The sequence below is a fragment of the Musa acuminata genome, chromosome BXJ3-5 (assembly GCF_036884655.1).
Source record: "Musa acuminata AAA Group cultivar baxijiao chromosome BXJ3-5, Cavendish_Baxijiao_AAA, whole genome shotgun sequence".
Lineage (NCBI taxonomy): Eukaryota > Viridiplantae > Streptophyta > Magnoliopsida > Zingiberales > Musaceae > Musa > Musa acuminata.
The window spans coordinates 36,245,349-36,261,473 of record NC_088353.1 but is presented as its reverse complement, the minus strand read 5'-3'; the positions used below and the strand labels follow the sequence as shown (position 1 = coordinate 36,261,473).

At 36.7% G+C, this 16,125-nt stretch overlaps 1 protein-coding gene across 1 annotated transcript; it reads left to right on the top strand.

The window, feature by feature from the left end:
• Positions 1-156: 156 nt before the first annotated feature.
• Positions 157-12,123, top strand: LOC103985778 (probable serine acetyltransferase 2). Its single transcript, XM_009403606.3, has 10 exons — positions 157-589; positions 1,191-1,388; positions 1,497-1,556; positions 1,811-1,906; positions 2,019-2,043; positions 6,464-6,558; positions 8,342-8,508; positions 10,190-10,263; positions 10,353-10,412; positions 11,790-12,123. The coding sequence occupies exons 1-10, from the start codon at positions 380-382 to the stop codon at positions 11,816-11,818; spliced, it is 1,014 nt and encodes a 337-aa protein (XP_009401881.2). The 5' UTR covers positions 157-379; the 3' UTR covers positions 11,819-12,123.
• The last annotated feature ends 4,002 nt before the right edge of the window (positions 12,124-16,125 follow it).

Below are 16,125 nucleotides of genomic sequence, written 5' to 3'. Positions count from 1 at the left end.
CCCTCGTCACTCCTCCATCACAAGAGCCGCGATGGACACAACTGATGCAACCGCTTCGCTTCTTATCGCCAAGACATGCTCGTGGTCAATGATCGACCGCGCCGGGGCCCGGCCCGTGCGCGGGGTATTCACGTCACTTAACCACGAAGGTCGGGGAGTTGAAGTCGGTCGGGTGCGGTTTCATTACCCGCAGCTTCATTTTCCTCCTCGGCTTTCGCGGAAGCGCGCGGCCGTGCGGTGCGACGCGACTGGATCTCCATCCGCTTCCTCCCTAGTGGGGAAACCCTAGAGATTTGGGGGAGTAAGCCCGAGCTCTTCCTTGTTCTTCGCTTCTTCGTTCTTGGGGCTTGAGGCCTCCGTCGCTGATTGGTCTCCGAGGATGGCTTGCCGATGCGTTGTTATCCAAGAAGTGGAGGAAGGGGAGGAACTGAAGTCCAAGGGTAGGGTTTCATCAAGAAGATGCCGCACGGAGATGATGTTTCCGATGTATGCGATGGGGTCTTTCAAGCCGAATTCCATTGCTCGCACGATTCTTGATACCGCCGGCGACCCCATCTGGGACTCCGTGAGGGCCGACGCCAGATTCGAGGTCATAATTATTGGCCCTTTTTTATTTTTTTTCCTTTCTTTTTTGGGGGTTTGGTACGGTGTTTTAGACTTGAAAGTGGGTATAGAGAATAGAGTTTTGAATTCGAAATTAAACTTTCTGATTTACGCGATTTCAGTTCATTTGGACCAGTGAACTCACTATCTTATCTTTGTCCTAAGGGTTGATTTTGTTAAAGGAATTGTTTTTTAAATGGAAAAATGATCCCAAGTCCACCTATTGCATTGTGTGTTGAGTCCTTTCTGGGTTCAGCAAGTAATCATGATTGTATATTGTCATGACCAGTGAATTAGTTGGTGAGCGGCTCCCTAAGTTCCAATTGTCGTTCCATTTCAGTCTGTTGAATCCCATGACATTAAAGGTGAACGGAATCCATCTACTGCTGTCATAACTCTAAACGTATGTGTTTAACTGTGAGCACACTAGTTTGTTTCTTGGGCAAGAATCTTCTTATGCTTCTAGCTTCTGTTTCATCTGTACTCACTGAATATTCTTCTTATGGTTCTTATATATGTTCCTGTGGTGCATTGATAATATCAAACTGTCCTTGTCACAATTATGAGTTTGTTTTGAAAATTTTCAGGCCGACAAGGAGCAAATTTTGAGCAGTTTCTTGTATGCTAGTGTCTTGTCCCATGATTGTTTGGAGCGTTCTTTGGGTTTTGTGCTTGCCAATAGACTTCAGAATGCGACACTTTTGGCTACTCAACTAATGGATATTTTTGATGATGTCATGATGAATGATCGAGGTATTCAACGTTCAATTCGCCTAGATGCTCAGGTGATCCCTTTATGGTGTGATGGAAGCATCTAAGTTCGTCTTTTTGTTTATGTGACCATGTGAGAAATGTTTTGCTGACAATAAATAGCTGTGATTTTTTCCTTGTAGGCATTCAAGGACAGGGATCCTGCTTGTGCATCATACAGCTGGGCATTATTGTACCTTAAGGTAGAATGTTCTTCTATTGTATAAGTGAAGAATTTTCAGGAAGTAAAGAAGAGTAAACCACATATATTGGTTTAATGATTAATGGGTTGTTCTTCGTCATTTTGTTTTTGTGCCTTTTGTTCTGTTTTGCTTTATCTGGTTTTGAACACAGGCTGATATACAGCCATCTAATTTTGTTTGTTCTACTGTACTAAGTACTTTTCTTTATCAATATGTTGCATTAATGACTTTGATGCTTGCTAATTCACTTTCAGGGCTACCATTCTTTGCAATCATATCGGATAGCACATGCTTTATGGAACCAAGGGCGCAAAATTCTAGCCTTGGCATTGCAAAGTCGAATTAGTGAGGTGATTCATACAACCTATTACTATATTCTTTTAGATGCATTATTGATACCCAAGATATTATTATGGTTTGCCCTCCTAATAAATTTCTGTTGGATGTGTGGTCCTCCTCTAGGTTTTTGCTGTGGATATACACCCAGGTACTGATCAATTTTTAAGATTATTTTGTGGAAGCCATTTCATTTATTTCTTTTAATTATTTGCAATTATTAGGGTTTTATGAAGATTAGATTTCTTACCTAGATCTATGTTGGTTCTTTTATTTTCTTTTCAATTTATAATTGTTATGCTTAACATTATCCTGTGTTTTTTCTTGTATTCTCTACCTTTTGTTCCCCTCTTTTTTGTTTATTTTTTATTTCATTTTTTTTTCCATTAAGGTGATTTACATGTCCTTTCTTCTTCTCCTTTTTGCTTTATTTGGCAATCTTTGCCACCCTGTTAAGGTGATTCATATCAGGCTTCGTAATTTCGTACCATACCAGAGTATCGAGATCAGCTCAATATGGTACGGTATGAGCGTACCAAGCAGTATGCATACACTCGGCACACACACACACACACACACACATACACACACACACACACACACACACACACACATATATATATATATATATATATATATATATATATATATATATAGCAAGTTAAAAAATAAGAAAAAGGGTGACGTCGTCGAGGCAACATCGCCTCGTTTCTTCTCCCCGCGAAGCCTCGGCGACGTGCTTCTTCTCCCCTCACAGATGAGAAGTCGCTGACGACGCTGAGGCCTCGTCGCCTCAAATGAGGAGGAGGCGTCATCTCATCTGGGGCGTCTATTGAGGGAGAGCAGCGTTGGATCTCTAGGTTCTCCCTTTTCTTCTCTCTCTTCTTCTCTCTCTTCTTCCTTCTCCCTCGGCTAATACCGCCTGGTAGCGGGCGGCGACGGTCAAAATCGATCGTTACCAATCGATTTCAAGCGGTAACGTGGCAGAAACAGTCCCAATCAATAGTACCATCCCCAATCGACAATACTGCCAATAGCGGGCGGTCCGTGTACCGGTCTACTGGAGGACTGGTATGTACCGCTTGGTATGGGCAGTATCTTTCAAAATTAAAATCCTTGATTCAGATAACCTTTGTTACTTCATTTTCTTGGTGAAACCATGTTCATCCACACCAGTGTTACTATCACTAGTGATTCTATGTTATGTGAAGCTTTACTAGGTGATATTGGATGGGAAATGCTTAAATTGATAGACATTCTTATTTGCTATGCTATTTATCCTATGGTATAGTTTCTATTTAATGCCAAACATGAGTTAGCAATTAGATATGAGTGGCTTAAGTTGAACAATGCCACCTGATTATGTTTTTTTATTAATCTGTTATTGTCTGAAAACATTGGATATCAGTTAGCTGCTAAGAATACAAGTGTGATAAAGGAGATTCTTGGAGAATCTAAAGGTAGACGTGTACCTTTAAGAGATGGTGGTGGTGTAAGGAAATTTAGAAACACAACAACTATTAAAAGATCTTGTTTATAGAACTATATAACCTAGGAAAAGTTTTTAAAATATATAACAACTAAAAAAGGAGTACAAGAAACTTTTAGTATGATAGAATATAAGTCACATGTTAATTTTTATAATAAGCTAGATATTAAGGGTGGGGAAAATGATATTTCTGAATCTCTGAAAATAGAGAAAAGGCAAAGATTTAAGTAATATTAGGTGTATAAAAGATGAAAATTAAAAATACTTGTTAATGATATAGAAACTAAGGATTGATGGAGAAATTATTTAAAATATTTAATCTGCATTCTACAAACAACTTAGCTTTAGAGATAGAAATAGTAGTCGGTTTAGTAATCATATAATTGTTCACAAAATTAGAGCAAATGAGATTAAGGGAACTTTGAGAAGGATTAAAATACATAAGAGTGTACCTGATGACATTCCTATTAGAGTGCTAGTTTAGAGATAAAGTGATAGTTTCGTTGACTAATTTATTTAACAAAATTTTAAGTATTAGAAAGATGCATGATAAATAGAGGAAAAACTTTCTAGTACTAATTTGTAAAAATAAGGATGACATGCAAGGTGTCTCTAATTGTAGAAGAGTTAGGATATGAAACTAATATTTCCAAGAATCAATCTAGTTTTATATTTGAAATGAGAACTATTTATTTAATAAGATAATCAATGAGAAAGTATAGAAAGAAGAAGAAAGATTCATAGGCTGCTTTTATTGGCTTAAGAAAAGCCTACAATAAAGTTTATGGGTTTTAGAAAAGAAAAATGTATCTAACTAATTTCGTATTGCTATAGAATTATATCAAGGATTAACTTTTAGTCCTTATCATTCTGGCAATAGATGAATTTGTTATTTATAGGATGGACCTTTGTGGTGTATATTATTTGCCAGTGATTTAGATGGGTGCTTGGGCACTCGGGCGAGGCAAGGCCAGGCCCGAGCACATCGTGTGTAGACTTAGGCGAGGTGAGGCTCGAGCGTCTCGTGTGTGGACCAGGTGGCACGCTTCAATGAGGCGCTGCCTGGGCGCTCGTTGGAACCTAGGCATCGAGCACTTCGGGCGAGCGTCTGGTTCAAATAAGCAAACCGAACCAGACATTATGCAGTTTCTTACCCCACCCTTCATGCTTGCACGACCCCAAGCCAACCCTAGCACTGCTTTTGCCTCTGCCGTAGACGCAACGGACCGAGCCTTCCTCTGTCGTCGACGGATGAGTCTGACAACCTAGCAAGAGCCCATAGCTTCCGTTTGCTGTCGCTCCGTGAGCAGTTCCTTCCATTGTCAAGGAAGAGGACTGCAGGTTCCTTTACCACCGACGAATGCCCTTTGGAGCTTCCGCTCCTGCCGCTATTATTGTCCGCAGCTTCCGTCGTTGCCACTGTTGTTGTCCGTAGCTTCTGTTGTTACCGTTGTTGCTGTTTGCGGCTTCTGTCACTATTAACAACTCTTTTCTCCCCTTTAACTACTATTAACAATAAGTAATATACTGTTAACAGTATATTTTTAATTAATATCATATTTTTATTTAAATAATTATATTTTTTATATATTTTATATATTTATATTTTAGAGTGTCTCTCTTTACTTGGGCGAGCGCCTAGCGCCTCGTGCATTTTGGAACATTGGCACCTAGTGCTTTTTAAATCACTGTTATTTGTCGGTGATATTGTTTCATTTGATGAGATTTTAAATGAAACTGATTTAATACTTGAGTTATGAGACAAACTTTATAAATTAAATGTTTTAAATAAAGTATAATTAAGACTTAAACATATAGGATGTAATTTCGGTAACTAAAAGGAGAGCAAGAATGTAGTTGGATGAATGGACAAGACGTTCCTATCCTAAATCAATCATTCAATATATTTGGAGTTGGATGACATTGGGACATTCTGTGAACACTGGTTTGGACTTTAGATTATAAGAAACTTTTTATAAGACAACATTAGACCAATAATGTTTTGTGGATTTGAATGTTGGGTGGTTAAGAAATAACATATACAAAAAAATTTGTAATGCTTAAGATGATAATACCAAAGTAGATGTGCAAGTTACTAGATTAGTAGGAAGAATCGATTAGACGATGTGACTAGTGTAGTGGTGTTAAAAGAGGTAGTTGGAGACCTAACAAGACATTATTAGAAACTATAAGTAAAAATGTGAATCAGGGAAGTCACTGTGTGCTTGGGCGCTCTCCTAGATGCTCGAGTCTTTCCTTGCTTGGGCCCCTCGATGGTGCACTAGGTAGGTGCCTTCAACTGGGCACAGCCCAGATGCGTGCCAAACCCTAGACATTGGGTGGCTCAGGCATGTGCTTAAACATTGGATTGATAGAACCAGATGATACTGGTTTGATTGAACCAGATGATTGATAGCTTACCCCCACCCCCCTATGGGAAACCTATTGCTAGCTAGCGATGGTGAATGACTTGCCCTCTTGACACGTCAAACAACTTCTGTTTGCAGCGAACAACATAAAGCCGTTATGCTGTGGAAGATATAAATCTCAACAATTTCACCATTTTATATTTGCTGTACAACAACAACCAAGCCGTGATGCTCCGACTATTTGGGGTTATGTTTGTTTTCATAACAGAAAAAATATTTGATGATATGTATTCTGATAATGCTTTGTGTAAATTCATTTACTTTGGATCAAATGATGGAAATACACTTGTTATGACACAACAAAAGATAGAGGATATCAAATGTATCTCTATTGTTGAGTTAAATTTGTTGACTTTATTCGTTACAGAGTTCTCTTATAGATGAGTTGCCTAATATTCAACTAGAAAACTGAGCTTAGGTAGCATGTGTGTAATGGAAGTGGAATTTGTAAATTATTCCTTTTAAACATATTGTAGCTTTTCTGGTATTATGGCTTTTTATGTTTACATCAAGGAACTCCAGACAACTTTGCTTTATGCTATATGTGATGGATGTTTCTTGTATTTCTATTTCCTTTGATTTCTCAGAACTTTGCTTAAAAAACACAGTTCTTTTAGCTGCACGTGACCCAGTTTCCATACTTTTTTTTTCAGCTGCAAGAATTGGTGAGGGAATATTATTGGATCATGGAACAGGTTTAGTCATTGGGGAAACTGCTGTTGTAGGAAACTGGGTTTCTTTAATGCAGGCAAGTGTGCAATTCCGCCCATTCACTAGCTTGTGTTGATTGATGTATTAGGCAAAACAATTTTGCTTATCTTCTGAGTGATGCCTCTCTACTTCTGCATGTGGTTGTCAAGCTGCTCATTCTAAATAGACTGATATGTAACTTGGAGAACTTTAGGATCTAAGTCTCAGGCAAAAAGTATTATAATTCTGTTATGGTAATGCAAAGTTTGTTCCAGGATCAAAACTAGATGACAATGTTGTAGCTTGATTTAGCAGCAATTTAAAGAAGCTTGTTCTTTTGGTGACTCAAGTGCAAACCTTTTCCTCACGTTGTTCATTTACATCGAATGCAATTTTTCTTCATTTTTTTATAGTAATTTTCTCAATACGTTTATCGACTTTATACCATGTAAAAATTAATCTTCTCACATCAAGTTGACACATTTAGGTGCTTAGGCTTGCTCAAATATCCTATGGCTTTATTCCAGTATGATTACCAAGAATTTTATCATTATATGGTAGAATCTTTGATCAAATGTAATGAGAAGCAAGAACCTAGAATATTACACCTGAAAATTATAGGTTCTGAATGATGCCTATTATTTAACTTTGTACTTGGATCTTTTCTTTGAGCGGACTAATTCCTTCAACTTTGAAATATAAGATGTTAAACCATAAAATGTGATGAAGAGAGAAATAAGATGTGCCTAATAAAATGTAATCAATAGAACTCGGTGTTTTTGTGTAACATGCATTGATAATATTATTTGAGAAAAAAAAAGGATATGGTCCATCAAACCACCATATGATTGCAGTCGGGCATGTCTGTTAAAAACTTGGAGACTGTGTTAAATTATAATTTGACTTTGAACTTGGAAATGGAAAATAGCTTTCTGGGCAGGATAACTGGGTTAACTGTAGGCCCTTTGCTATGCAGAACAAACAAGGAAAGGGGTAAGAGTTAGGATGTTCCCGAGCATGGATAGATTAAGGATGTGATTATTGGTTCTTCCTGGAGTGAGCCAAAATATTGAGGCCATTTGGAAGGTGATTAGAGTTTATTGATATAAACAAACTGATGATGAAACCCTTTCGATGACCAAAAAATATAATTTTAGTACTAAGAATTCTGGGAGCTTGTAAGTGGCATAAGATGGTTCTGTTTAGTATGAAGGCTCCAAGGCATGCATTCATCCTTTTGTTGGCAATTAGAGGAAGAAATTTGTGTACTTAGGTTGAGGAAAATGTTTATGCAGATTCAGTCAGCTAGTTTTTCCTGCGAGGAATGTACTGAAGGCATATGTCATCTATTTTTTTGTCGTAAAATCTGGGAGCTTGTAAGTGGCATAAGATGGTTCTGTTTAGTAAGAAGGCTCCAAGGCATGCATTCATTCTTTGGTTGGCAATTAGAAGAAGGAATTTGCTTTCTTAGGTTGAGGAAAATGTTTATGCAGATTCATTCAGCGTGTTTTTCCTGCAAGGAATGTACTGAAGGCATTTGTCATCTATTTTTTGGTCATGAAATCACAGGAAGAATTTGAAAAACTTGCTTCTGGCTGCCAATATGAAGAGGAAATATATGTGATTAGTTGATCAGATGTAATGGTTTGAGGCTAAATGAAAGTTGCCACTCACATACCAAAAGACTACAGTTTTGAGTGTTTGTTATTACTGGTTCGTTTTTAATTATTATGTTCTCTCTCTTTATAGTTGTTACTAATCTGCTTATGCTTAAAATAGTTTAGTTCTGTTGAAGGCTATCTGTAAATTAATTTATTAATCTACTGCTTATCTGGTTTCAGGGTGTTACATTAGGGGGAACTGGTAAAGAAGTTGGTGATCGTCATCCCAAAATAGGTCAAGGTGCTCTAATTGGAGCTAGTGCAACGGTTCTAGGGAATATTGTGATTGGTGAAGGTGCTATGATTGCTGCTGGTTCTCTTGTGTTGAAGGATGTACCTGCGCACAGGTTTCCTGCTTCATTCAATGTGGATGTTTTTAATTACCTTCTTTAAGCAATTAATAATATTGTAATTGTTTAGAAGGGAATTTTTGTTCTAATTTAGTTTTATTTTTTTCTTCAGTCTACTCCAGGCAACAAATTGACTTAAGTGTTGTTAGTAATGAACCTTTTGCTCATTTGTCTTGTTCAATTTTGTTTCATTACATGGTATGTCATATTTACATTGGTATATTTGTTGATTGATGTGTATTTCATTTGAGAGCTTAAAGTTCCAAAGGCAGAGGGAATGATACTTCAGGAATTGACAGAATAAATGCCAAAGCATTGTTCAAATTTTTTTGATGGATTCATACATTGCTGTTGGTGAGCAATAAAATTTATGAGTTATATTAACAACATATTAAATCATTCATTTGTTAGGTAGAACTTCAATTGTGTCTGTAAATGCTCAGATTCAAATTTACCCATAAAAAATAGGAATACTTTTAGTTAGCCCTTCATGGTCAGATACTAATACTATTAAAAAAAAACCTTTAGGGAGGTATCTGTGAAAAATGTCCTATTAATAGCACATAAAGTTTTCCCTTTTAGTTGCTTGCTTTATTTTGGTTTTGAATTCTTTTGTGGATCGTATTAGTATTGTATACATGATTTGCATGTCTCTTTTCATATTTAGTGTTTTTTTTTTACTTTCTGAAGAAACATTTATATCAGTAATATCCTCTAAGGTTGTCATGCTTTTAATGCATTTAATGTTTGGAAAATTTTTTGAGGCAAACAGAATATTTTATTTGATGAAATTTTCAGCATTTAAATAAGTAAAATATTTGGAATTATTATGAAAGTCATGGGCCTTGTGCAAACTTTGATCTAGCCAAAAAAATCAAGAATTCACATTCTTAATTTTCAATCAGGACAAATGATGTCATTGGACAGTAGTGAGGATAAGCAGGTGGGACATGTATCCATATAAATGTTGTTCCCTTCTGGAATTTCAGTTATGGTGTTTCTTCTATTGCTAATTTGTTTCCAACATAGCCATCCAACCTGCACATGAATTTTGAGGTTTGACCATGCATCGGATTCTGAATTGGAACTTGTCAATCTGATATGCATCATTGTCAAATGTTCCTTCAAGTTCTAGGTGATTGTTGGATAAGAAATATACTTTCATAAAGTTTTCTAGTCGGATCCAAATTTATAATAAATAACATTTATGCAGTAGATGGACATATAAAGCAAAATTATGATAGTTGAAACTTTTGATTTCGAGATGGCAATTAGCTGGTAGATTGACTTGATTTGAATGCTCACTGGTTGTGTACTTGACCTACAGAAAAAACTAGTTGTACTTTACTACTTTTTCTCATTCACTTATGACTAACTGCTATTACAGATATTGGAATTCAGTTGGTTATTCATTTGCATGACAATGATTTGCATTTCTTGGCTACAACTTGTATATTATGTATATTTTTGGCCTTACAAGTAGCAATTGCCAGAAATATAAGGTTGATATGTTCAAAGTGTGTTTAACAAATGCTGTATGTCAATGTTACCGTGTCAACAATCTTATTTTGAGAATATGCAAATAAAATTAGTTTGGTTGCACTGTTTTTTTTTTTTTAATGTATCTAGCTTAATGTTACTTGAAAACTTGATACCTTCTGGTTCTCATGATCTTAAGCATGGCTGTGGGGAATCCAGCAAAAATTGTTGGGTATATAGAGGATGAAGAACCATCTCTAACAATGAAGCATGGTAATAAATAAAAAATGCATTCTTTGGTTTTCGAAGAAGCTGAACCCAATTCTGTGTTATAATGGTGATGTTACTTTCTCGAACTGCAGATGCTGGCAAAGATTATTTTGAACATGTAGCTGCCAGTTCCAGTGATGGACTGAATAATGGTATTTTTTTTTTTCCTTCAGATTGTATTGTGCATTATTATTAATATTATACTTGCATCTTTCTGCTTGTCTTGGGTAAACACTGAAGTTTTTATATTACAGAACTTGTTCAAAACTGAAGTGATATGATCATCATGACATGTTGATGTCTGTTACATGAAACGTTGTTCCTCATGAAGTAAGAGGTATCTTCGTAGATTGAGTTTTTATGACAGAGAAATGACTGCTTCGGAGAACCTGACATTTTTACTAATAACATTACATCTGCATTGGTGCATTTGTTTTTTCGCGTAGACATTTTGATCAAATTTTCTGGTCCTGTCCATTTAGTGTGATGCAGCAAACTTACCTTACTCGGGTCTTGTTTATAGCATGAATATGTAAAATTTTTATTACATAACAATTGCACAATCAGACTCCAATTTTTACCCAAAGTTTTCCTAATGATTTATGGATTGTAATCAGATACAACTTGCAGATGAATCTCTCCTTTTGAAAATTGTGTTGACATCCTAACTTAAGTTGTTCCAATGACATCCTAAGTTACTTTTCATACTTCATTTGGATGTAACATGTCTGAACTTTTCTTTTTTTTTTTTTGCTTGATAATAGTGTGCTTGGCATCAAATGTTTGTTTACATCTATATTACCATATATTATAAGAAGTGAAGCATACATCCCCCAGGTGTATCTGGCCTTATATCTCATGCCGAGGCAGTAGAAACACTTCCATCATGTGATCTCATTTTAATGTATTGTAATGAATAGAATTGAAACACAGAACAAAACCAGTAATCTAAACAACCATGAATGCTTATTCAGAATTTATAATGTACGGAGAATATAAGCTTTCATAGTATTAATCATTTTTAATTATAGGAAACATGTGAATAACCTTGTGATGCTACAGCTGGTTATAGCTTAATAAGTAGTGCATCTTATCATGCTTTCCAGAATAAGTATCAATCATAACACGATCAAATTTAGCATCACATAAGATTCTAGACCATATAGGAAACAATCATAATTTGGAAATCATAGAAAAATAAACAGGATAAACCAAAAACTAGATCGGGATGGCACATAAACATGACAAGCTCTAACCTCATTGGACTGCCTGGATTGTTCAGGATAGGCCATAAATCAGCCAAGACGTTCAGGGTCAATCCTTACAGCCGATTACCATCCGCAATCAGGATCTGTCAATAGGGTTTTGTAACAGCTAGTTGCACGATCCATGATTTAAGCTTCGTTGAAGATATGGAAGTTATAATATTTGTTTGACCTAGTTAACATATTTGAACTATTGTCACAAGAAAAAGCTATATGTTCATTTTGCATAACTATTATTGTTTGCTTGCTTTCACTTATTGGCAGGGATCCATTGCTCCGGAAGAAAAAGCTAAGTGGAAATGCCTTTGTGACCGACCAATATTTCCAGCCAGAGATCAAGGGAGGAGTACAGCCCCTTGTATAAATCTTACAGGGGATATGTTGCTCTCTCCCAGAATTGCAAGCTTGGCTTGGCGTAGTTACTTCTCATTGGCTGTTGTGCTGAGGAAGCAGCAGAGTGGTTGCTTGCTTGTCTTCCATGAGCTCTGACGCTGAAAACAATGTAATTGATAGTTCACAATGTTCAGGCAGCAATGTTATTGCTATTAGTTAAAATAGATCTTACGTTGTTCAAGGTAATATATGATTGTGCCATGCATGTTTCTCCTGTGAAAACGGTAATAACCTGTCTCAGAGTGCAGACTAGTTCAATATGAGGATGAAAACAAGTTATATAAGCTGACTATGGCATGGTACGATCAAGCCATTCATTTCTTGATTTATTTATTTGTTTGTATAAATCTTATGGTGAAGAGAAGAATGGTCTCTATAAGAACTGTGTTAGCGTGGGCATATATATATATATTTATATGTGTATGTGTGTGAATATATATATATATATATGTGTGTGTGTGTGTGTGTGTGCGCGTGTGTGAATATATATATATATATTATGGTGCAGGAAATGGCTTCAGCGTTGCAGTCTGTGATGCAAATGCTTGTCACGAAGGCACATATCAAGTCGCTTTATAATGTTAGCAACAAAAGAAAAAGACAATCGTGCAGAAAAGGATACTGATTAGTGTTGGAATGGATATTCCACCAAACCAAAGAAGCTATGGATGAAGAGAGATGATATTTGGGCTGTTCTGTAGCATCTTACAAGGCTTCCTTGGCCCATCTGTGCTTTCTTGGAATCTCATGAGTTGCATTTAGCTAGCTAGCTAGCACAATAAGCATCAGCATCTCTAGGTGTTCCAGAACAGATATTAGCAACTCAGCATGTAGGAGGAATTCGAATTGAATTAATGACAAGAATCATCTTTATTGGGCAGTGACCATGAAAGATTAGAATGATCACTGCTTTAGCATCTCTAGGTGCCTCAAAGCAAACAGTGTGAACCCAAAAGTAACCAGTATTATCAATCTAGCAAGCAGGCTTTGGAACAAATGAGATGGATACTCTTTATTGAGGTGATTGGGATACGTATACCACAAAGAGATACAATGATCATTGCTTGGATTGGGATTTGATGAAAAAGAGAAGATTAAATTCAGTAGTTGAATCTTTCAGGGATGATGAGGCCACTGTAATTTCTTGGAATTACTTCATGCTTTTGTTGCATAAGACATTAGGTGTCAAGATGGTGCCAAATGCCTTTAGTGAGTTACTGAAACAGCTTTATCCTTCAGTTTCTGCAAACTGCTGCCCAGCATTCCCCTTCATCCACTTGTCTGAAAGTTTGATGACTGATGTTTCAAGAGATACTTATGTCTTTTTTTTACTGCAAACTGATCTCTCTCTGTGAGATGGTCATTTTGGTGTGGGGCTTGGCATTGGGTTTGAGATGTGAGATGGTGGCCACAGATTGCTGTAGAAGGGGACCAATCGTTGACAAAAATGAAAGGGGGAAAAATAGCTCAGCAGACAAAAAAAAAAAGGAGGTTTGGAAGAAGCTTTTGAGTAAAGAAAGCTTCTCCTACGATGTGGTTGCTGAGTGCACTGCATGTGTCTCACAGTACAGTTTTCTTGGTTCGCTCTGCTACATCGCCACCCCCATCATTGATTCTTGGTGAAGAGTTCCTTTGGCAGTCACATGCTCATGAATATATTTGATCAATACATAAAGATAGTATTTATCGGTCAGACAGAATATCGACAATATAGATGTCACTAGATACTTTGTATCATCCGATACGCCTAATATAGTATTGACACTAGTCGATATATGATTGCAAATATCGAGTTTTTCGAAAACTCGATATTTATTGACGTGCCAACACTCGACATATCGGTATGAATTGACATCCGAGCTTTATACGGTATGGTATCGGTACAATGATAGCCAACCTAATTTATCTTATATTAAAGAAAAGAAACAAAATAAGTTGATCGTTCATAAAGAATACGTGGACCACAATGCAGAATTGATGATTATGACATGAAAGTTGCTGGAGAAACAAATGGAGGTAGAAAAGAGAAGAAAAAGGAATAGAATCAATGGGTGTGTTTTGGATGTTCATCCACCAGCCATTGTTCTGAGCAATACTTTGATGGCAAGAGCAGGTAACACAAGTTGGCATGCTCCTTTGGATTCTTACGACAAGCAAAGGTTACAAACTATACTTGGAATGTCGAACACGCCACCATCCGTTTCTAATGGTTGTTAGTACTACTCTTTCTTCCTGTTGGTGTGATCACGACTCACCACCACCTCATTCTTGCTCTCTCTGTCTGTGGTCTTCATTCCTCCAAACTCCAAACTCCAAACTCCAAACTCAAGCAAAAACAAAAAAAGTTCCTCCATTTTTTTGATTGAGATCACAAACTTCTTCTTTAGGTTTTTAGGTGTCTTCACAGTTTGTTAAGTAGTAGTATCCAACCCCAAAGGTTTCTGCTAAGTTTTTTTTCTATTCCATAATTTTTTAAGGTGTCTTTACGAGTGTTTTTTTTTAATAAAGATAAGTGATGTTAACGAGATTTGAATGATACTTTTTTCTTTTTTTGCTAATACATGTTGAATTCATACCTAAGTTTTTTTTTTCCCGTAAGTTTTGTTTTTCCTCGAACCTTCTAACATATGATAAGTGAGTCAAATACATCAAACTAATATCTTAAGTATTAATTTATCATATAAAATTTTAGATCTCAATATTTGGAAAGTGAATCATATCATATCCACCACCAACAATCAATTCTTATTTTTTTTTACTTATAATAATAATAATAATTGTTATCAATTAGTTTTGTTGATAAAGATCTTAAAAATTGATCGCAATGTTAATGAGCTCAAATCTCATCTTTGTCATTTACACTTTATAAATAAAAATAATAATAATAAATAAATTTATTTTATATATAATAAAATTATTATACATATAATATATATACATACATGAAAGAAAAAAAAAAGTCAACAAAAGGAAATATCTCAAATGTGAAAAGAAATCAGTAAATTAAGTGTTCTAATTTTGTTTTTAAGAAAATTAATTTTACCTTTTGATAAGAAAGCATGGTGTTTTTTTAACAATCCCTGACTTAAAATATTGTTATTTAAAGAATCATGGAGAAATGGAAGCACTGTGCAATATAGAGAGATTCAACTTTCAAAGTCCATGGCATGGCCACTCTTGATTTGACATCGGACTACTCTACATGTCTTCACGTTCGACAATTAGTATGCTTGATTGGGATATGGAAGGGTGCACGAGCAGCAAACATAATTTGACATTTCTTCAAGCACAATCTTTTATCCTTGTGCATGAAATGAGAGTCTTTTGTCTTCCTTGTCGCTTCCCACACCACCACAACATGCATGACAAGAGAAGGAGTCATCTCTCCACTATGTGCTGCTGCTCAACAACACCTGTATGTGAATCGTACTGCAAACTATCATGAAGGGTGAGTTGGATGTTCCTTTTTGCAGTTCGTAGCCTACAAGTTTGTGCCAACTACAACAACATGTTTCTCTGAGTACAAGAAGACCTCCATTTGGCACAGCTGGGGCCCCTCCCTTCTCCCTTCGTCCTCCACCCAGTGATGATCTCTGCAGGTCTTCTTTTTCTTCCCTTAAAAGGCAAGTGTCCTGCATCACACCTCCTCTTCTTTCTTGAGGTGCATCACCTCATCTTTGAATGATGATGCACCCACTTGCTGCTGCTGCTGAGTCCCCATGGAAGTTCTTTTTCCTTTTAGAGCTAGACATAGTCTGGGGATCTCTACCGGATACCAGTCTAACATCACTCTGGCTGCATCCATGGAGTCATTTTAATCCTCTGCGATGTTAGCTGGCGAGCTATGATAGCGGGAACACGATGAAAAGTTGGGGAAGTAGCCTCATGTGGGATGAACTGTAAATGGTTTTCTTCTCTTACACATAAAGCGTATTTACACACAAGTTGTGGCATTTCTCTCTGTCTCTGTCTCCTTTGTCGTTTGCACAACACAGGAGAGAGAGAGAGAGAGAGAGCTGACTCTGTCATCTTCTCCTCATCATGTAGTCGATTCAACTCAAGAAAACAAGTATTAGTCGAAGTCACACATGTTGATTTCATGCTCTAACCACTCGAGGAATACCTGCTCGTTTTGGATCCATTCCACATGTTGCCTTCAGCTCAGCTGGTCAATGGAGGGAGTGGTTGTGAGGCACAGCCCTCAGAT

Coding starts and splice junctions, on each gene's coding strand:
- LOC103985778 (XM_009403606.3), top strand. CDS start 380: ATGGCTTGCCGATGCGTTGTTATCCAAGAAGTGGAGGAAGGGGAGGAA. Junction 1,389..1,496: donor CAATTCGCCTAGATGCTCAG/GTGATCCCTTTA, acceptor TTTTCCTTGTAG/GCATTCAAGGACAGGGATCC. Junction 1,557..1,810: donor GGGCATTATTGTACCTTAAG/GTAGAATGTTCT, acceptor ATTCACTTTCAG/GGCTACCATTCTTTGCAATC.